The sequence below is a fragment of the Pistacia vera genome, unplaced genomic scaffold (genome assembly GCF_008641045.1).
Source record: "Pistacia vera cultivar Batoury unplaced genomic scaffold, PisVer_v2 Contig880, whole genome shotgun sequence".
Lineage (NCBI taxonomy): Eukaryota > Viridiplantae > Streptophyta > Magnoliopsida > Sapindales > Anacardiaceae > Pistacia > Pistacia vera.
In genome coordinates this window covers 661,275-683,920 of record NW_022196757.1, presented here as the reverse complement: position 1 = coordinate 683,920, position 22,646 = coordinate 661,275, and the positions used below count along the sequence as shown (strand labels likewise).

At 35.0% G+C, this 22,646-nt stretch overlaps 3 protein-coding genes across 7 annotated transcripts; 1 reads left to right on the top strand and 2 right to left on the bottom strand.

Annotated features, from left to right (window-relative positions):
- Nucleotides 1-8,620: 8,620 nt before the first annotated feature.
- LOC116119289 (FCS-Like Zinc finger 10-like) lies at nt 8,621-11,804 on the bottom strand. 2 transcript variants are annotated; one of them, XM_031405221.1, is made up of 3 exons: nt 11,217-11,346; nt 9,662-10,766; nt 8,621-9,559 (listed from the first exon to the last, which is right to left on the bottom strand). In XM_031405221.1, exons 2-3 carry the CDS (start codon nt 10,714-10,716, stop codon nt 9,412-9,414), a joined length of 1,203 nt encoding a protein of 400 aa, XP_031261081.1. In that variant the 5' UTR covers nt 10,717-10,766; nt 11,217-11,346; the 3' UTR covers nt 8,621-9,411. The 2 variants fall into 2 exon arrangements, with proteins under 2 accessions (XP_031261081.1, XP_031261080.1); XM_031405220.1 differs by lacking the exon at nt 11,217-11,346 and adding an exon at nt 11,538-11,804 and having other exon boundaries at nt 8,622-9,559.
- Nucleotides 11,805-15,167: 3,363 nt separating this feature from the next.
- On the top strand, nt 15,168-19,939 carry LOC116119297. 3 transcript variants are annotated; one of them, XM_031405233.1, is made up of 4 exons: nt 15,168-15,404; nt 16,109-16,160; nt 16,307-16,462; nt 19,023-19,939. In XM_031405233.1, exons 1-3 carry the CDS (start codon nt 15,317-15,319, stop codon nt 16,455-16,457), a joined length of 291 nt encoding a protein of 96 aa, XP_031261093.1. In that variant the 5' UTR covers nt 15,168-15,316; the 3' UTR covers nt 16,458-16,462; nt 19,023-19,939. The 3 variants fall into 3 exon arrangements, with proteins under 3 accessions (XP_031261093.1, XP_031261091.1, XP_031261092.1); XM_031405231.1 differs by having other exon boundaries at nt 19,001-19,939; XM_031405232.1 differs by having other exon boundaries at nt 18,957-19,939.
- On the bottom strand, nt 16,556-22,006 carry LOC116119296 (potassium channel KAT3-like). 2 transcript variants are annotated; one of them, XM_031405229.1, is made up of 13 exons: nt 21,991-22,006; nt 21,604-21,792; nt 21,281-21,496; nt 20,579-20,798; nt 20,177-20,494; nt 19,857-20,096; nt 19,591-19,689; nt 19,481-19,513; nt 18,451-18,636; nt 17,985-18,062; nt 17,667-17,733; nt 17,148-17,300; nt 16,556-16,881 (listed from the first exon to the last, which is right to left on the bottom strand). In XM_031405229.1, the coding sequence occupies exons 2-13, from the start codon at nt 21,783-21,785 to the stop codon at nt 16,778-16,780; spliced, it is 1,896 nt and encodes a 631-aa protein (XP_031261089.1). In that variant the 5' UTR covers nt 21,786-21,792; nt 21,991-22,006; the 3' UTR covers nt 16,556-16,777. The 2 variants fall into 2 exon arrangements, with proteins under 2 accessions (XP_031261089.1, XP_031261090.1); XM_031405230.1 differs by lacking the exon at nt 21,991-22,006 and adding an exon at nt 21,902-21,911.
- Nucleotides 22,007-22,646: the final 640 nt, after the last annotated feature.

Sequence of the window (22,646 nt, the reverse complement as noted above, 5' to 3'; positions counted from 1 at the left end):
GCATTTACGGTTGAAAATTGAGAAATTTGACTGTTTCTCGCTGAAAAATTGTGCAAATGCGTTTACCGATTTAAAGAATCGATTTTTTTGCCTTAGTCGATTTCGATTAAGCGATTTGATGGGTGGGGCTCGTTTTCAAATTTCAAATTTTAAAACTTCATAATTATGAGTTGTTTCCTTATACTTTAATCTTTTCTTTTAATCCTTTTTACGTGTTTTAATTAATCCTAACTATGTCACATCATCTTCTCTAAATTAAAAAAAAAATGAAAAAACAGTTTCATGGTCTTTTGTAAATGCAAACTGGGGTGGCCTGGGAGTTAAATTTCTCTTTCTCCCACCCCATAAAACTTTCTGCTATATTGTCTTATGGCTCGTGGTGGTGTGTTTTTGTTTGGGTCGAATTCCCTCTCATCTTTTGGGGCCAGTTATTAAAACAACCTTTTAAGTTTGGATTTAATGATAAAAGCTATCACAGTTTTAAAGTTTTACTAATAGTCATTATTGATTGGTAATAGGATTAATTTGAGTATGATATCATCTTTTTAAAAATTATACAATATCTCAAACAACTGAAAATTCTGCAAACACAACCAAACATCTTCTTTTCTCCTACCCACCATTAACGCATCTCCCCCTGAGTTACTGTTTTTCTCAGTCTTCGTCTACATCTTCTTCTTCGTTCTGCATTCTCTTCTCATCGTCCCATTCTCTCAAAAACCCCGTCCTATACTTTACCTTCCTTACATCTTCCTTCTATCTCTTCCTCTACAATTAACTGTTTCTCACCCATTAACCTTTCCCCCCCATATAATATCTCACCGCCAAGGATCCCCTCCTCCTGATTTCTGTAAACTAGTGTGATGTCTTTTACATTTTTATAATGTAAGATTTACAAAGATTTTAATAATGGATGGGGTTAAGGTTATGATTTTGATTTAGTTGTTTAGGTTGTGGGTTGTTTTGATGTAATGCAAGTTGAAAGGAGTGAAATGTTTGAAAATTTGTCTGGTGGTGTTCTGGGTATGATGGATCGATTGCAGGTGGAGATGGCTGAAAATGTATTTTTTTGGTACTGAGGACGTAAGCGATCTGGTAATGCACAGAAGATCGCTTAAGCGTATCTGTATAAGTCTGGTATATGGTACCAGATCGCTTAAGCCAATTGGGTATATGATATAAGACGCTTAAGCGATTGGTAGAAGTCTAGTATATGTGCCAACAGATCGCTTAGCGAGTCAGATATCAGCAATGCAAACAGCTAAAGCGTCAGCTTCTTTGTAAACTAGGTTCGCTTAAGCGATATACGGGACGCTGATTAAGCGAGTGCAGTAGCAAATTTAACCATGCAGTAAGGAATATACTTCGTAGAATTACTGCCATAATGTTTATTATATGTAGTCTTTTTTGATTAATTATTAATTATGTGTTTTTTCATTTCATACGAATGTGAAAAGAACACTTCGTCGTTGGGCAATAAGCACCATACAATTAAAACTAAAATCTCTGTTATTCTATTTTTTGTTGAGTTCTGAGAAAGTAATTATCAAAAAAATATTAATATTGATATAAATTGCACTCTGACCATCTATTCTGCATCTGTAGACCAAGCTAAATATGACGAGATCGCTTAAACGATTAAGGGTAATGTAACTTCAATATTTATTTTTCCATTTTTTGGACATATGTTATATTATGACGTAAAGAACAATTTATTAAAATATAATTAACGGTCATAGTCCACGAACAACCGTACATCCCTGATTATGTTATATATAGAACCCGTTAAACATTCTACACCATTATGTTTAATATAACCGTAAAGAACTAATTATAATTAAAATAAATAACGTCATGATCCACTGACCAAACCGTAACACCTGATATTTAATACTGATGTAACACATTCTCCATCATTATGTTTAAATAGCTTAAAGATTATGGTAATCAAAAATATAATAACGTTCATGGTCCACTGGACGAACGTACACCTGATCTGTTTAATCTAGACTAAACATTCTATCCTATACTGTATTACTATAGTCGTAAAAGAACTAATTATTAAAGATAATAACGGTCAGTGTATACTGCACGAATCGTACATCTGATATGTTTAATATGAGACTAACCTTCCTACACCATATGTGTTATATAGCGTAAAAACTAACTTATTAAAATATAATATCGGTTTTGGTCACTGCATAAAATTGTACACCTGATATATTTAATATAGACGAACCTTTTACACCAATATGTTTAATATAGCCGTTAAAACCTAATTTAATTATAAATAATAATGACATGATCCACTGGAGAATCGTACACTTGAATAGTGTTAATCTAGACGTAAACATTATACCCCATATAGGTTTAATTATAGTCGGTAAAAAGAACTAATTTAACTTAAAATAGAATACACGGTTCGGTATGTTACTGAACGAATCGTTACCACCTGTATGTTTAATATACGACGTAAACATCTACAAGCCCTATGTGTTTTAAATATAGCACTTAAAAAAATAAATTTAATAAAATATATACGAAGAGTCATAGTCGATTGAACAATCATCACTGATATGTTTAATTAGATTGTAAACATTCTATACCATATATGTTTAACATAGCCGTAAAAGAACTAATTTAATTAAAATATATACGGCATGGTCTACTGAACGCATTGTATACCTGATATGTTTAAACTAGACGTAAACTATACACCTATATGGTTAATATAGCCGTAAAAAGAACTAATTATTAAAATCTAATCAACGGTCATGTCCTGAATGATCGTACACCTGATATGTTTAACTATAGACTAAACTTTTGACACCATATATGTTTAATAAGCCGTAAAGACTAATAATTAAATATAATACGGCAGATCACTAAACAAACCGTACAACCTGGATATGTATTAATATAGACATAACCATTCCTCATCATTATGTTTAATATAGCCGTAAAAGAATATTATATCAAAATATAATAACGGTAAGTGTCCACTTGATGAATCGTACACCTTATATGTTAAGATATCGTTAATCGTTTAACCTCTAGTGAAGTACATAAAAAAATCCAAAACACTGGATCGCGTAAGAGATTTCATTCTTGCTGTAGACATCCTGTGTATTAGACTTAGTCGCCTTTGTTTTGTCTGTTTGTTAAAAATGTTATTATGTATCGCTTAGCGATTCTATGCTTTTACATTTGGTTGCTTAAGCGATCACGACAAGACAGAATCTAATCGTCTAGACGGCACGATCGCTAACGATTTATTCTACGCTAAGCGATCCCTTTTCTTTTCACCTTGGTGCTCGCTAGCGATACAGTCGCTTAAGCGATTCATGTCGAGACAGAATAAACCTCGCCTAGATGCAAATCGCGACGCGATTAAGGTAGTTATCGCTTTAAGCGATTCTTCGCTTTTACTATTGGTCGCTTTAAGCGATCATGACAAAGGACAAATCAACGAAATGCCGATACCAGGACTAAGACTTCAGTTTGGTAAGAAACATCTTCTTTTTAGGTGTTGGTCACTTAAGCGATCATGATAAGACACTTACGAATAATGGCCTATCGACGCACGCATGATCGCTTAAGCGTCCTTTGCTTTTACGTTGGTCGCTTTAATCGATTATAATCGCTTAAGCGATCATGGTCCACGGCGATCAGGCTTCTCTGCCCAGATGCATGATCGCTTAAGCGATCTAAAATGTATACTAGATCGCTTAGACGATCTTCTTTCATATACCAGATCGTTCAGCGATCCTTTGCTTTACTCTGTTCCTTAGCGAATTTTAGATCGCTTAGCGATCCGTCTGACGCTAGCATTGTGCGTCAGCATCCTCACTCTTCCAGTTTCCAATTTCAACTCTTGCCTCCTTGTGTTCACGAATAGAAATCTTCTCCGACACCGTCTGCCTCTCCTATGAGCAATTCAGTCATCGGTTACTCCACCACAACTTCTTCTTCTCCTTTTATTGGTGAACCAAGTCATGTGGCCTAAAATTTGGGGCAGTATAGCTGGTTTTTTTTGTTCTTTAAGGATCAGCATATAACTTAACGGGAATGACAGATGAATGAACTAAAATGCAAATAGCAGAAAAATTGGAGAAATGCAGAAATTTGAAGATAAAAACGAGAAGAGAGAAAGAACATGAGAGAAATGTAGTTCTGCCTTTCCAAATTTTTAAATCATTACTTCTCTTATTACTCTACAACCTAAATTTTTTAATTGTTTCACCCTAATTCCTTTTTACTGCTTATATTACACTAGTATGCCACGTCATATTTTTTAACCTAAAAAAAACTCAAAAAAGATTCTATGACCATTTGTTAATTGAAACTTGGGATGGCCGGACAGTTAATTTCACTCCATTTTTTTCTCTTTTCCTCTCCTATATTTCATTTTAATTGAAAACCAATTTTCCTTTAGTTTTACAACGAGGCAGCCTGTGGCTCTTTAGGACTGTACCGCGCTTTCTCGTCTACGTTTCTCGCGTCATAAGTGTTTTTTTTCAATTTTCCACCTTTGCTATTTCCAAATAATTCTTCTTTTTTTATTTTGTTGAATTCATTGAATTCGTTCATCACAGTGCAACACAATCTAATCTCGCCAAGTCTGTCAGATGGCTCAAATGAACCTCTTCTGATTGTACTTTATTCCACTTTCCGTGCTTCTCTGCTTGTGTTTATTTTTTTTGTTTTTGATATCGACTCATTGATGGTGGGTCATTTTTTGTGTTTAACAGATCTTACTCGCCTCTCGTTTTTTTTCGAAGTTTCCTGTTGCTTTTTGGTACTTCACTTTATTTGCTATTCGTCTTATTCAAGTTTTGACAATTATTTCCATTTGTCTCACAAGTGTTCAATTAAATATATCTACTTTCCACTTCGATTCATGTTTGCTCTAGAGCATTGCTTTCAAACAAGGGAGTGAAGTTCACAGGAGAATCTTGAAATCTGGGTTCGGAAATAATCTATCTCTGGACTAATAATTTAATGGGCATGTATAAAATGTGGAAAATTGCAGGCAGTGTGTCAATTGTTTGAAATTGCCCATAGGATGTTTTAGATTGGAATACATGTATCTTGTTTGTTACAAGGGTTTGTATAGAGAAGGTTGGATTCATTTCGTAAAATGATGTCATGGTGTTAGTCCTGATGAGATAACCATGGTTAGCTTGGTTTCAGCAAGTGCAAAGTTGAGGGATTGAAAATGGGAGAGGCGTTGCATCTCTACATTGAGGAGAAAAATTTAGGCATAGTTGGAATTTGAATTGTTGGGTGGATATGTATATCAAGTGTGGGAAAATGGAGGAAGCACAAAAGCTTCTGGATAGAGGGTGCTGATGATGTTGATGTTGTTTTGGGAACACATTATTGTGGGTATGTGAAGTCGAAAAAAAGATGCGGCTAGGTTCCTGGTTGACCAGATGACAGAGAGAGCGTTTCATGGACTGCAATGATTTCTGGTTATGTTCAAGGTGGATATTTTTATGAGTTTGAAGTTATTTAGAGAAATGAGGTTCAAAGTTGTTTGGCCTGAGGTTGTGCTCATAACAGCACTTTCGGCAAGTGTTGAGTGGGGAATTTCGGTTTGGCAGATCTATCCACTGCTTATTTAAAGATGGAATGAGTGTTTGGTGGAAATGCTCTGATAGACTTGTATGCAAAATGTGAACAAGTTAATGAGCATGCAGAATCTTTGAGCAGTTGCTTCAAGACTTTGTACTTGGAATACATGTGGATGGATTTTGCAGAATGGAAATACTCAAAGGCAAGAGCCTTTTTGATGTGATTCCTGAAAAGATGTTGGATGGATTTTGCAGAAATGGAAATATTGCAAAGGCAAGAGCCATCTTTGATGTGATTCCTGAAAAAGATGTGATTTCGTGGAACACTATGGTCAACTGCTATGCTAGATATAATCAGTTTCAGGAGTTGTTTGAGCTTTTCCACAAGATGCAGAGTTCTCATATAAAAGCTGACAAGTTCACTTTGGTTTGTTTGCTATATCATCCTGTGCTAGCGTTGAAGCCCTTAATCATGGAATTTGGGTCCATGTTTACATGAAGAAAAATCAAATTAGTCTAGATAGCATGTTAGGAACTTCTCTAATTGACATATATGGAAGGTGTGGTTGCTATGAAATAGCGTATGATTGTTTTCTGAAATTAGTGAGAGGAATATATTTGTATGGACTGCAATGATAGCAACATATGCCATGGCGGGACAAGCACGGAAACTGGAAATGGAAGAAACTGGAATAAAGCCCGATCATGTCACTTTTATAGCTCTTCTAACAGCCTGTAGTCATGGAGCTTTAATTGATGAAGGTTATGAATTCTTCCATAAGATGAGTAGTTACGACATAAACCCTAAGATACAGCATTATGGATGTATGGTTGATCTCCTGGATTGTGCTGGGCATTTAGATGAGGCATCAAATTTCATTGCTTCCATGCCAATTGAACCAGATGTTTGCATATGGCGTTCCTTGTTGAAAGCATGTGGAAGCTACCAAAATGTCGAAATAGCCGAACATGCATTCAAATTTTTATGCAAAAGCTGGTAGATTAGAGGGTGTGAGCAGACTAAGAACAAAGCTGCATGATATAGGATTAAGGAAGCAAAGCAACCAGGATATAGCCTTATAGAACAAGATGTTCTTCATAAGTTTACTTGTGGGGATTTCTTTGATCATCATGCTACAGAATTTTATTCCATGTTGGACGAGATTGAAAGAAGATTACAGTAACAAGATCCACAACAAACATCATCTCACTACAGTGAAAGGTTGGGCTTAGAAGAACCCGTGAAAAAAGCCCAATACGGATTGTGAATAATCTCCGGATTTGTGGAGATTGTCACTCATTTATGAAGCTTGTATCTCAAACCTATAATAGAGAAATTGTAATTCGAGATAGCCATAGATTCCATCGGTTTCAAGATGGTCATTGCTAATGTGAAGATTATTGGTAATCCAGATTCTAACTTCTTTATTGTAAACAGAAAAAAAAAGTTTCAGAATCAAATAATAAATGTTTTCAGAAAATATATTAAACAANTCTAAAGTTTATGCTCCGGAAAATCTGCACAATCGATATAAACAGAATATCACCAAAAAAATTTAACCAAATCAAATATAAACAAAATACGCTCTGGAAGAATCGCTTAAGCGATGGGTAGATGATTCTGCCTCGTGCAAGATCGCTTAAGTGATCTGAAATCGCTTAAGCGACCAAGAGTAAAAGCGAAGAATCACTTAAGCGATATATAAGATCGCTTAACCGATTCGTCGCTTTTACTCTTGATCGTTTAAGCGATTTCAGATCGCTTAAGCGATCTTGCACGAGGCAGAATCAACATCTGCCCAGATCTTAGATTGCGTAAGCGATACAAAAGCGATTCATCGCTTTTACTAATCGCTTAAGCGACCCACAGTAAAGGGATGAATCACTTTTACTCTAGGTCGCTTAAGCAATTACAGATTGCTTAAGAGATCTTCTACGAGGCAGAATCATCTGCCAGTCTAAGATCGCTTAAGCGATACTTTTGTATCGCTTAAGCGATTCAACTCTTTTACTCTTAAGCGATTTTTGATCGCTTAAGAGATCTGTGAGGCCGAATCAACATCTGCCAGTTCTAAGATCGCTTAAGCGATACTTAGTATCGCTTAAGAGATTCAACTCTTTTATTCTTAAGCAATTACAGATCGCTTAAGAGATCTTCTACGAGGCAGAATCAACATCTGCCAGATCTAAGATCGCTTAAGTGATTCATTGCTTTTACTCTTAAGCGGTCCTATTTTGCTTAAGCCACCAAGAGTAAAAGTCATCAATCTCTTAAGCGATACAAAAGATCACTTAAGCGATCTTAGTTCTTGTCAGATGTTCAGTATGCTTCGGACATTATTGCTTAAGCGATCCTACATCGCTTAAGCGACAGTACATATACCTTTTCTTCGGCGGCCTCCTCCTCCTCCGCGGCCTCCTCCTCCTCGCCTGAACTCTCGCGGGACTCCTCTTCCTCGCCTGAATTCTGGCCAGCCTCTTCTTTCTCGCCAGAACCGTTTTGCTCCAGTTCTCTCTCTTGTTCTGCCGCCGTCATCTCCGCTGCTGGAACACCTTCACTGATCAGAACATTCACCGGAGCAACCATTGAACTGCTTGCGCCATCGGACTCTACGATTCGAAGAGGCGTTGGGTTTTCTTCGTCATTGTGAATGTCAGCCATNTTTAACATAGTTAAATTATAGCAAAATACAACGAAAACAGTTTCATATTCAAGTATTTTTTTTGGATAATCGGGTGCCGGGGCATCATGTTAGTATTTTTCAGCATGCAAATCTGAAAAAACTGAACTACAACTGAAACTTAGTGGCCTGTGAATGGTAATTCAAGGAGAGGAAGCTAAAAAATAATGTCAAGGCAGAAGGAGGTAAATTTTACTCAGTTCCACAGCTGACGGTGGTGTGGAAGTCTTCAATAATTTAGCAATTGGGTCCATTCTGAAATAATAAAGAATGGTATTGATTTGATTTAAAAAGTAAAAACACGTTGGAAATCTGATATATATAATGAAAGTGAAGTTGCATAAATAAAAAGGCAGCAAGTTGTTTTCGGAAATAATCAAAGGAAAATTACATGTATGGACCCCCACAATAATTGCACATGTCAGAGAAGGACAAGTAAAAGTACCCTGCTTTTTGTTTGTGGCCATGGAGCTTTTACTTAATACCAGAGATTACAAACATGAGCAAAAGCCGTTTAATGTCAGGATGTAATCTAGTTGAAATATTTTGAAGCAACTGGAATATGAAACTAACTGGAGCTGTTTATGAATTCCAACAGGCAAACTGGGAATCAATTTGAGAGAAGTGTAACATCCCCAGAAATTTCTTTTCCAAGTTGAATCTCTGTTCTTCTTCTCATTCAAACAGTACAAGTTGAAGGATCATAAGAGAAAGGGAAAGAAAATAGCAGCTAGATTTGAATTATAGTACTATATATTGAGTCAAAATTTTGAGTTGCAAGATTATACATTCAACTCTTGCCGAATAGCCAAAAGTGATGATGCAGAAATGGAAATAAGTTTGGGGAGCCATAAAAAGGGGCTTCTACCCTTTCTACATCAATTATAACAGGATAAAAGTCTCAGAATATGGATATATAATTATATATGTGAGTTATTATGGATGGCAAAACTAGCCAATTATGAACCAATACCCACCATGGCCATGAATGCTGAAACATAATAGGCAAACGAAACAATATACAAAACGATCATCCATGGCTGCTAAGACTTGACTGCACGAAGATAAACAGCTCTTTATGGACAGATGATCAATGCGTCTACCTCACTTGAGTGTTCATCAATCATGGACATGGTGGCTATTGTGAAAGACTTTTATGTGATAAAGATACCAGTTTCAAAGAGCTCCTCAACATCGTCTGATGTGGGAGAGTTTTCAGAAGACCTGATGATTTTCTCCATTTCCTCATCAATCGAAATCTCCTGTGAACGACAATCGAAACTGCAAAATGCTTTCTCGCCTCTGCAATAAATCAATCAAACCAGAGTCTTTAACATAAAATCTTCCAGCCAAGGTGCATTTCCACTAAATAAACAGGTTATTAGTACTGTGATTGGGGCATACCTGTATATGTAAATATCTTTACCCTCCAATTTCTTGCGGCAAGTGTAGCAGAAGCTTAAGAAATCAACAGAAGGATATGGAGTGGTTGAGCTCTTCACCCCTTCAGTTTCCTTCACTTCACCCTTGCAAATGTTGTTCATCAACTCATTAGAGTGACCTTCCAAAATGCAGTCCCCATATATATGAGTTGTTTTAGGGTTGGGACCATGAGATATTACACAGGTATAATCCTCAGAAAGCTCAATCTCACTTCCTGAGAGGGCTTCAATAAATCCATTGCCGGAGCCACTGGTTACAGACATCGAATCTGGTTTTACATGCGAAAAATTGTTTAAATTTAAGCTTCCTCCAATCAGCAGAGGAGGAGAACTTGCCTGGGAGGCTAATTTTTCCAAACCAGAACTCCTAGGACTCAAACCAGGGCTGCGGTCAGCGAAACCAGCTAAAACTGGAAAAGACCTGCAGGAATCCAGTGAACAAGAGCGGAAATTCCCAAACGGCTCAGGTTCTAATGGGGTATCTCCAATTTCAAAAACAACATTAGAGTTGCCCTTTTGTAGGGGAGATTTGGTCTGTGTATGAGGAAAATTTGCATAATTTTTAGGCAAAGATTGAGGTGCCTTGAAAGAATTGATATGGGTTTGGCTATTTGAAGTTCTAGTCCTCATTTGAGGTCCAAAAAGAATGTTCTTACTATCTGATCGGAGAACTTCCCCTGACAATTTATTAGCATTGTCAAGAGAATCTATGATGCTTAAGCCTACTTTACTAGTATCCCAACTCTTCTGTTGGGCGTTATGCGGTGATTTTGGGGACCTGAAAGGGCTGCCTAGATTTGAAAACGCCCTAAAATCCAGAGGAGATGTTGGACTCCTAACTGAATCAGAATCTGATAAACCCCTAGGACTCAACCCAACAAACAGCCGAGGTACACTAAACAAGGCCTTGTTTTTGTGATTTTCGGAATAAAAATGGGACTCAGCACCAAATTCAGATCCAGTTAGATGACCCATTTGTTGATCTTTCTCAACGGACCTGGTCCTCTTCCTCAGCATTATCTCCAAACCTTAAAAATCCCTCTCAGAAACAGCTGAAGTTCCCTTGTCTGCACCAAAATCAACAGATTTCAACAAATAATTAATCATCAAACTCACCCACATATAAAAATCAATAAAGATGAAGAACTGAATGTTACTGTCATTAATCTATGAGCTATATTGACAAGGAACATAATCAAGATGTCATATTTCCATATGAATAATACATTTCATGAAATCCCAAAAACTGAAAGATCAATACAAAACCGTATCTAACAATGTGATACTGTGATGGTAGAAACTAGAAACCTTTCAAAACTCCATAAAAAATACCCCAGATTTTTTTCTTTCTAATAAAAGTAGAATATTATAGCTTTGAAAGAAGCCTGAGATGATGACAGAGAAATGTCAAATCAATTAATGAGTAGTAAATGGCTTCCTATAGCTAAATCTTTTAATGTCAGATGATCTGATTAAACTTTCTAAGTTAAAAAAAAAAAAAAAGAGAGTTCATTTACCTAGATGGCTAGATTTTTACTAGAAAGTAGTAAACTCCATCTAGCCTCTAGCAAATGAGAGAGAACAAACAAACAACCAAAAAAAGAATGATTTGGAAATCATTCCATAAGAAGAAACCCAGATGAGAAAATCCCATGAATGCAAAGTAAGAATAATCTCTAAGAAGATGATCAAACCATCAAATATCATCTTGATTTCTCTAGCTTAAAAAAATAATAATAACCCAATACCAAAAACCAGAAAAAAATAAAAAATAAAAAAAAATAGTCTTTCTGCATTCACAATAAAAAAGTAAAAACAAAACGTGAAAAAAAGCCCACCTGAGCCGAGTGGTCTCTATTTTAGTTCTGGAAACTTGCGAGAGAAATATGTTTCAAAGACGAGACCAAATGCAGTAAATATAAGAGTTTGACAGGAGAAGCTGTGACTGTGTGTGTTTGTGAATGTGAAACTTGTGCACCACTCTTCTCTTTCTTTTCTCTCTCCCTCTGTTTCATGCCTCAAAATCAGCGAAGCAATAAGCTTCTGAAATACTCCTCAACACACACACACACTCTCTCTCTCTCTCTCTCTCTCTCTCTCTCTCTCTGTTTCGTTTCTCTCACTCCCCAAACACACGTAATTACGTATGCAAATAATGCAATACAAATATGTTTTACCAACTTCTGTATATACGTATTTACCTTTAGCTACTTTTATTGTTCAAGTTTCTTCTCTCTTCTCTCATTTATGTCTCTTCAGTATCACCTCTCTCCTTCCATAACTCTTAATCAAAAGGATAAATTTTTATTCAGCTTTGAGATAATCAAGTCTACCACTCCAACCATTTTTTTACAGCATTAAAAATCCCTGCTACGGGTTTTCTTTTTAATATGTATAAATTACCGATAAATTATATCTGCCCATTACTCTTCTTTTATTACTGAGCTACCCTCTTGTTAGTCTTGTGATTTTCTTTTGGTCAAATAGTTTTGTCCAAATCCAATGGTCGTGATGATGTGGCAAAAAGTTATTCAATAAAAAATGAAAAATTGAAAGGGAAAGTAATTAGAGAAACTTAGATACAACAGAAAGGCGTACTGTAAGGAGGGAAATGGTTCAGTTCCTTTATTGCCCTTTTTTTAATAACTCATCACTACACGACAACAATTACGACCTGTGAGGGTTTTTTTGGAACTCACCAACGGTCACGCCTATTAACTGCCGTCATCACGAAGTTTTGGATTCATTTGTATAAATTACTCGGCGATTTTGAAATCCGTTCCATCGAAGAACAAAAAAAAAAAAAAAAAGAAAAAAGAAAAAGACTCTAATATCCTCATATCGATTTGATTACTCCATTGTTTTGTCTTTGTGAAGCGTGGGACTGGGTCTTGAGTTGAGCCAAATCAGAAAAATGATAAAAGCATTTTTCCTTGTTTTATTATATGCTCACTTTAATCAAATAAAATTATTAAAGTTTTATTGTATCATTGTACCTTTATTGAAACATAAATACATTTGCATCATTCAATCATATATTATATGCTTTACTTAAAATTCCAAATTCATTGATATTAAATCATATATTCTTCTTAACCGTACTAAAATCATAACAAAAATATGATCATTCACAATAATGTCTAACACTGCTATTAGTACATTATTTATGATGGTTTTTCCATGGAATTTCAAATTACTGTAGTCAGCTGGAAATTTAGAAATTGACAAAGGGTATTATGATAATCAGAAAGTTTACACGAGAACGTTAAGTCTTTGGAATCGCCGAGTAAAGTCATCCCGGCTGACAGTCGAAGTATCAAACTTCCCGCAAGTTCCCTTACTGCTACACTTGCACCACGTAACGGCAGTCAACGTCGTGACATAACTGTTAACTAATAATTGCTGGTCCCTTGCTTTCAATAGCCACGCCTTAGAGTTAGTTAACCTAACCTGAGTTACGAGTTATAACCTAACTCAAGTTTCATCATTTCCTTCACTCTTTTATTTAACTTTTTTTTTTTTTTTTTTTTTTGAACTTTTGAGTTTTTGCTTTCTGCCCCCTTTTTTTGTCGTTTCCCGAGACTCAGATTTTCGTATACGTGTACTATTAGTCCCCGATCTCGGTGAAATCCAACGGTTGTTATGTGAAGATTCCTTTAAAACAGACGGGTCAATTGACGGTTTGATTTTACTTTTCCGTACGACCAATTGTTGTGTAGTCTGTACTCTGTAGTGTAATAACATACAATAATGTAGAATAATTTTAAGTTTTAACTCCCTTTGGATGTGGGGCCCAGCACACGTGATGGGGCCTACGTGGCTTTTATAATAGAAATGGACATTGATGAATTATGATGATGAAACTGGGACTTCGTTATTTTATTTTTGTTTATATTTTCCATTTTATTTTTTTAATTTTTTTGCCCTTTTCAGCGGTCACCTTCAAATAATGATTCTTATATATAAAGGAAAAAAAAAAGCATCTAAAATAATTTATAATGAGGACGATATAAAAATGTGGGGTAACATGATCCCCTCTAAGGTGACTAAATCCACATAAAGTCATAAAACAATGTGAAATAATAAAAAAGTTATAATATGGTTTTTAGAAAAAATAATTTTACTAATATTATTAGGAAACTTTATTGTTGAACACATTCTAAATTACAAGCGGCATGATCAAGCGGTATGATTTGTAGTGTTACGAGAGCACTAAAAATATCCTAAAGGTTTAGTTTTACAGTTTGGAAGGTGTGTCCCTTCCTTGAGTTCTTGTGTTCAAACCTTGGAACCATTTATTACAATAATATTGTGGTTTATTTAGTTCTTTAGGGTTGTATGGTATCTGACGGATTCGAAAGATGTTGGATATGATTCATACTTTGCATGGTCTTGACCCCTACGCAAACGCATTCAACTGTCCTACTCCCCGGTGAGCGGATGGGTTGTCCTCTTCACGATAAGTCTAATTAGACTCATTATAGTTTTATTAATATTTGGGTTTGAGTCTGATTAGATTCGGATAAGTCCAAATGGGATAGAGTTTTTTTCTATTATATAATGAAATAGTGAGAAACCTAAGGTTACAAGAAAATAAAGAGAGTGAGTTGCCATCAATTATTGATTTGTAATCATTCTGAAACTTAATAAAATCTCTATTTAACTGCTTGATGTAATTTTTTAGCCAGAACGAATAGGATAAATTAAATGTTCTTTATTTATTAATTGAAATACGTAGGAATTAATATTTACACTTCTATTAAAAGACAAAGAATTGAAATAAAATAGAAAGAAGGAAAATATGTGCACACGTGGCATCATCTCTGCTTCCTTTGTATCGAGGCAAATAGTGCCTCTTTAAATGTAACGTGAAAATAACCATTCGATTCAATCGCAAAAGACAAAGCTCTGTGTGGTCACGGTGTGGCCATAAAGAAGAGTGGGAATAGTTGCTCTTTAAAATATAGGCAGTTAGGCACTCTACACTGCTGCACATCTACCGGACACACTAAATAAACATTAATTCGACTGCTCATTAAATAAATTCACAATTTTTCAAAAACATTATACTTTATATTTTTAATAAAATAAGGTGGCTTGTTACCTCCACAAGTACCAAAAAATTCCTCTCGTGTAGGGAATTAAGAAATATTTTTATTTTATAATATGATCTCTCGCCATAGCAATTTTATTGCTTCAATTTCAGGTAGCAGAATAATCTAGAAGTTTGTTTATTTTATTATTTTCTTAGATAAAACAGGCTTGAACAATTGGACAAGAAAATCTTGACCAACAAGCTCCAATGAGACGCCACTTAAAGGTTTTTATTGGGGTTTTAAAATGTCATACGCTGTCGTTTCCAATTCCAATAGACAGATCTATAATTTATTGTTTTTTTTTTAATTTTAATGAGTGGTTTTTCTAACAACCTACATCAATCGGGCAACTAAGTAGCGTTGGGCTAATGGATCCGTTTGATCAGTAAGGGTGTTTCTGGTATTTCACTTTTTACCTTTAATTACAAAAACAAAAAGCGCGCGCCTAAGAGAACTTGCACAAAATCTTTTCTCTTTCACGGTTAAAAAAGAGCTTAGGGTTTGAAATTTGAAAAACAGAAATGGCGAATTCACCGTCTGTGTTCGATGCTCAAATTGTTAATCATCCATCATCAGAAGCTGAATCTCAGCTTTCTTCTCTCGTTTACGGTTCGTTCTCTTTACATGTTTTGTTCTCTCGCTTCGCGTTAAAATTTACTTCAATTTTCGTTTTGTAATTCGATTAGTTTAATTTGAATCGAATTTTAAGCTCGTTGAAATGCATATAGAATCAGATCGTTATCATTAACTGTTATGTAAGATCACTGTTATTGTTCGGAAAGTTATTTTACAATTCTGTTTGTATCGGTATAAAAATTGAGAACGTCAGTGAAAATTTTGAGCTAAAATTGTATCATTATTATAATTTTGTTTGTATTAATTGAGATTGTAAAAGAAATGGTTGATCTAGTGTTTTTAATACTCAAACACTATATTCCTACGAGAATTTGAGCCAATCGATTCACTATAAGCTTAGAATATTAAATATTTACTGAGACTAAAGTGTTTAACGTAAATATGCAATATAATTTTATAAATCATCAAATAAGTTAAAAGACACATAGGAAAATAGAAAAAGAAGAAGGTATAATTGAGGATCTTTTGAATTGTTATATCAAATTAGATGAATGTTAAAAGGAACTACCTCTTATTAAAGTCACGGAGACGTGTGAATAGCGTTTTAGTGTTGGCTGTGCATTTAGTTTAGTCTTCTGCTCCAATCTGCCTGTGTCATTTGGATATTGGATGGTCTTCAATTTGTTTTTTTTAATCTTTGTGTAAATAAACAACGCCTTTTCTTTCATCGAGTGCAGATATGTCACAGCAGGTCCAGACGGTAATGACAAACATGCTTAAGATGATGAGGTGAGTTTTATAATCAGTAATAATAAAAATACCCCTTGCTCAAGTTTCTAATTGTCTGCTCTATTCAACTCATAACAAGCCCAAAGCTGTTTATCCTTCTCCATGATTTGTTTAATCTTTACTTAACTACTACTTTCACTCTGCAGTGAAATTGATCAGAATTCTGCTGGAATTATGGAAGAGATAGAGAAGAGCAAAACCTCTGCTCATGAGAAGAAGAAAGCTTTGGAGGAAGAGAAGGAACATTTTCAGAAAGCTGCTTACACTGTTTTAGATATGCTCGCCAACAGAGATTGAAAGCTGTAAGTTCTATTGTACTCCATTGCTAGCATTACATGATTTTATGGTTGAATGATATTTTATGATTAATTTGAGCTTCTCCGGTAAAAAATAAATACAAAAGAAAAAGCAAAATGCCGTTCTTATACAAATTAGTTTGCATAATGCCCACACATATGCATACACAAATACAGATACTGAAATATACACTTGTATTTATACTTTTGTTTCTTTTTATCCTAATTATATGAAAATTTGAACTTGCTACAATGCATTCAGAATCTCCATTGAAGTACTGGTCTCAATGGACTGATGATTGGCATATCTCTTTTATATTTTCAAAAGATATACAAATGATCATTTTCTCTCAAAGCATTCAATTCTTCCACCTGTGATCCATCATCCATGAGAATTGTACTCCCTCTTCTTCCAAATTTTTTCTCTGCATCAAACTTGAAATTAGTTTTGTTGTTTTTCTTTTAACTCATGCTTGTGTATAGTAATGCCTTAATAACATACAACAATTTTATGCAAGTGTTTGCTAAGGATATCTTACAGTTGTAATTTGGTAACAACCAAATTACAACTGTAAGATATCCTTAGCAAACACTTAGTGAAATTCTTTGGAAGTTTATTCTAAGAGACACAATAGCTTCTTTTTTTATTGGTAAAATTTTTGGGGGTTTGCATCTTGTAACAGTGTAATACCTGCTAATGTGTAGAGATCCTCAATTGAGTCTGGCAGATGTATAAGCTTTCCCGACGTGTCACCTTCTGTTGTGCTTTTATTCGGATGGTGCCCGTGGATTATCACCCTTATAGGTGTTATGCTTGGTATTGGACTAGAAGTTTCTGGTGTTCCTGCAGAATGATGACAAATAGATACAAATGAAGGCTGCAATATGTTTTTAAGAAAATAGCCTACATTCCCAAAAATGACTAAAGATATGGCTTATCTTTAATTTGCCATGTGGCAAGGGTTGAAATGTCAGGCTCACTAGTTCAAATCGAGGATTAGTTTCCTTGTGAGCTGTTTTCACAACGGAAAACTAGACTATGCAGATCTTGATGGGGACAATTCACTTTCACCAAAACCCTCCTCACCTCACCAGAAATGGCCAAAGAGGTGCGCGCACACACACAAACATAAACAGATACTCTCACCCACTTTAGCATGTGGAAATGCCAATAAATGCCTCAGAATAAATTTTGAAGTAGGCATTTTACCTTTTATGTTTGTATTTTCATTAGAGTTTGATGCTTCAAGATTTTGTGGCTCATTTGATCCTGTAGGCTGCAAATAAGATAGTAATTAGTATAAGCACAAACCTTTAATATATATATCAATGAGAATTGGCATAGCCACTTTTTATTGTCAACTTAAAGACAATAGTATAAATTGGGATAACAAGAAGACTGGGATGCTTGAGGTTTTTGGCAATATAATTAGGATTATATATTGTTACCTTTTCACTTGAAAGAGGTTTTTATTTTTTATTTATTTCCTTACTTATGGTTATGGACAAAGACAGTAGGTATACGAACCTCTATATTCATGTCACCAATCAACTCCGTCAAAAAGGGTATTTCTTCCTGTATTTCCTGTTTTAAACCCTTCAAATACTGAAAATAGAAGAGTCAGCATAAACATATGCAATCTGTATCTAGGGGTGAGCCAAAAGTATGAACTGAAGAAGGAAATGACAGAGATTTTTGGCAAACACTATTGATGAAAAAATACTGTTAGCTGAATATACTGTTTGTTTGGCATACAGTACATGGACATTATGGTTTACCCTTCTTTGCTTTTGTAAACCATGAGGCTTTCCACTGTTTCATCAAATTTATATGCCAATGCATTGGTAGTCTAAAAGTTGTTTCATCCTTTTCTGGCCCCATATGGACAATTTCTTGTCTGAAGGTCTTCCAAGGTTTTTATTCTTAATTTCTAGAATCATGTATAGAACTGATCACAACTGCGCATGCACTGAGATGTATAAAAGTTTCTTACCTGTAAAAAGTTGGAGATAATCTTCTTTCCATCTTCATGTTCTGGTTGCACCATTTGCTTTAAATTGTGATGGCTAATCCGGATTACCTGGGAAAGCCTCTTGGTTCTCACTATAAAAGGTTGTGGGATATTGAACATTACGCCAATCTCTCCTGCCATGTCAGCAGATCCTAGTTTTGACAGAAACTGGAAAAGTCGTGCTAAATTAGTTTAAAATAACAATACTAGTGTGTTATTTTTGTATCACAGGTTTCAAGCTTTGGTTTTAGGTTTTAATGTTTTCTTGCCAACAGTCTAAACCCTTATTACTCTAGCTGGCTTGGTGATATTTTTACCTTAACTATCAGAAAATTATTCTTGCATGACTCAAATGAATGACAGGATTAGTCTCCACTCTACCGTATATGCGTAGCTGTTGGCATTTTAATCTAATTTTCTGGCTCTGGTTATTATGCTTATAATTGTGCACTGTGATCATTATTTTAATGAATGCATGTTTCCAGCAGGTATAGTGATTTTGCTGAAATTGTTTACTGATTTACTATCACACGATGCTGTTGATGGTGTATAAGGACAAAAGCTACTGTTTCGAAGAGGTCCTACAGGAAGTGTGGCTTTCTGGAGCATATTCTATCATGGGTTACTTTGCCATCCCATTAATAGAGTAGAGTTGACTTTGAAACACATGTCACATAACCGTAAATGATGCTTCTAGGATTTGAAAATTCTCAAATTGCACAACTTATACTTAAATTTCAAAGTATTGACTTGCTGGCCACTATCACTTTGATGCTACAGATCAGTTAAATTGCAGAGTCTTTATCTAGATGATGACCATAATTACATGTTATGCCAATTCAAAGCCAAATTATGGTTTTATATTCTTTCTATCAGCTTTATACATGCATGGTGAGTTTAACCCTTAACTATAGTCTATTAAATTCTCTCCTAGCCAAGCTAACATAAATTTTTGTTTCCGGAATATGATATAAAGATGGTATAAAAATGAGATCTAGCAGAGGAAGCATACCTGCTCGGTTCCATTCTTGTATATCAACACTTCCTGCAGTTTAGATACAGTTCAGATTTTGCATATTGCATTACGTAAAATAAATACGCAAGAAGAGAGATATGTTATACCACTGCGCCTGATACTATGATGTAGAAGTCTGTAGGTATCTCATTTTGTAAAATAATATCAACCTTAGGAGGAAAATACTCTGCTTTCATCTCTGACACCTATAAGAACAGCCACTAGAGATTGTTATAGCAATAGTTTCAAGACTTTCTTCATAAACTGTTTTTACCGTTGATGATTTTTACTGTTATTATCATTGCTGAAACAAGTCAACAAATGTGAAGACGACAAAATCTTTATTGAGAAGGAAGGAAGGAAATTGTTTTACCATTTGTGAAATAAGGTCCTCAGAGACTCCTTGGAAAAGGTATGATTTTTCAACAGTTTTACGAAAAAGATGCTGGGAAATGCTTGATCGTATTGCCTTGGGAAGATCCTGGAGCACTTCTTCCTGTTGCAACTCTGCCGTCTTGAACTTGAGTTGCATGTGTGCTAACATTTGCTCTCTTAAGCCTTCTGGGAGTCTATTTTTGCTTGCATATCGCAAAATCTCATTGATAGCATCCCTCTTTCAACCCATTAGACAATCGATTCAAAAAAAAAAAAAAAAGATTGAATGCTTTACTTTTGTTAGGACTGTAGAATTACCATGAAAAAGGTCTTAACAGCAGCATGGACAATGAGATTTGTCATGTTTCCAATGATATAAGCAGTGAGGCCAATATTGAATAACATATAGAACATATTAAAAACCTTCTCCCCTGTGTTGACAGCATGCAAATCTCCATAGCCAACAGTGGTGAGGGTGACAATTGACCAGTACATGGAATAAGTGTAGCCAAGCCAGATGCTTCTGTGTTTAAAATCTTCAACCTGATCTCCAATCCATGTTTTTTTTGGTGTTTTATGCCGGGCAGCTAACCAGTAGTAAAAGCAACCTGCTGAGTGCACTGCAAATAGTGTAACCTGTAATAATAATCAAAATGGTTTAGTAAAAATGGAACTTGGGAAAATATTTGATTATATAAAGAAATGATACTTAATACTTACACAGACTAGCTTGATTAATCTTGTGATGAAGTAGCTAAAGCGTACGTCTTTCTCAAGCCTTTTAAAAAGTTCACTGACACGTCTGAGTCGCCAAAGTCGAAGCAAGTTGAGGAAGGCAAAAACTTGACCTTCAGTCGTTTCACCAGTGATGATTCTATATATGATTTGAAAAGGTAGGGTTGAGGCTACATCCATGGTGAACCATAATCTTGTCACATACCTGAAAATAACATTTTATGTATCACCTTCACCTTCCACTACCTTACTTTTATTAGGTACCGTAACACAAATGTTACTATATATATATATATATATATTTGATAACCAGGTTTAATCTTAAGGACCCATTAAATACTTTACAAGAGTAATGGATCAAAATATGATCGAAGCCGTTACGGCCGCAAAACTTCTTAATAACCCATCCAGATAACTAAGGTTTAGTTTGTCATCTAACCATAAGATCAATGGTTTAGAAATTAGACCTATTAATAATATTCTACAATCAATTCGGCTAACTAACTATTAACATGTGAAGCCTGTCTATGGTTTTGTGGTAATTTAATAAGAAAATGTTAATTCAGTCCTAGCCCCAAGAAATTACCTAACAAAAACAAAATCCTGTTAGTTGTTACATCAAAAGGTTCAGTTCTTTTCTTTTAAGACAAAAATGGCAGCTTTGTATTTTGATAGAAATAACAATACCGTGTAGCGATTTTCTTGTGATCGTCGACGAGAAGGTAAGTTGATTTATCCAAGTAAGCCACAAAGAAAGTTAAGATAATATCAGCGGCGAAGAATCCATCAACAACTAAATCAACGAACAACAGTGATCCTGTTGCTGCTTTTCTAAACGCTAATTCGAAAGGAGATGCCCAAGCTGAGTACACCACCAGCACTACAAGGAACGTCTGCCACCATCTGCAAAACCAGAACAATCAATCAATCAATCAATCAATAAGAATATAAATAATATAAATAATATAATCGTATATATATCCACAAGTTTATATAAACATTCATCCTACCGATATCTGTAATCATAGGGAGCAATAACGAATTTCTTGAGCTTCACGTGTCCCTCATCAACCACAGTTCCAAACGCCGGCAACAGGCTACTTGAAACTGACGTTAAATTCTTGACGTCGCCACTTGAATGCCTCCGAAACAGCAATGGTAGCGGTGATCTTGCATCTGACCAAGACGACATTGTTACACTGAGAGAATGAAAAAGAGATTCATTATATTATATATAAAAGGAAGGTGGTGCTTAGCGTCCTCGAAGTTTAAACAATAATATTGAGATCAGATGTGAAGATAATTTACTTTAATTGGATGGATTTTGAAAACCAACACAAAGTCAGAATCATAATGCGTATGTAATTATTATAGAATAGAGGCTTAACACGTCTTACCCATCTCTTCTCACCATCTGATTCTTGCATTAATTGTTGGAAGTCTACGCAATTATTATTGTTATTTAAAGGGTACGAAATCAAGGGGCGTGACTCCTGAAGAAACGCTTACTCCTCAATTTCTGCCACTTGCCATGGTTGATGAGCTGTAAAACTCTTATTATAAATCTGTAATTTAATATAGAGTTAATAATTTTTTACTACCAAATAATGGTTTAATAATATTTTTTCACCAATAAACTTTTAAAATATCACTTTATTATTTAAATTTATATTCCAACGACGAATAGAGTCTTTTGGTGGTTGAATGTTAGATTTTGGTAGTTGTGATTGATTAGAATTTAACTTGGGAGGGGTGGCTGTCCAAACTATAATTACTCAATTATCAACGATTGGCGAGATCAGCATGAGTAGGGTTTAAGAGGTTTTGATGAGTGATAATCGAAGAAAAAAATGACGGTGATGTAAGGTTGCAAAGATGTCGAAATCAGAAACAAAATATAAATTTGGATAATAAAATGATATTTTAAAAGTCTATAGGTGAAAAAATATCGTTAAATCATTATTTGGGTGGAAAAAATCTATTTACTCTTTAATATAAAACAAACTTCCATTTAATATAAAACTCCTATTATAAATCTGTAATTTGACCCTTT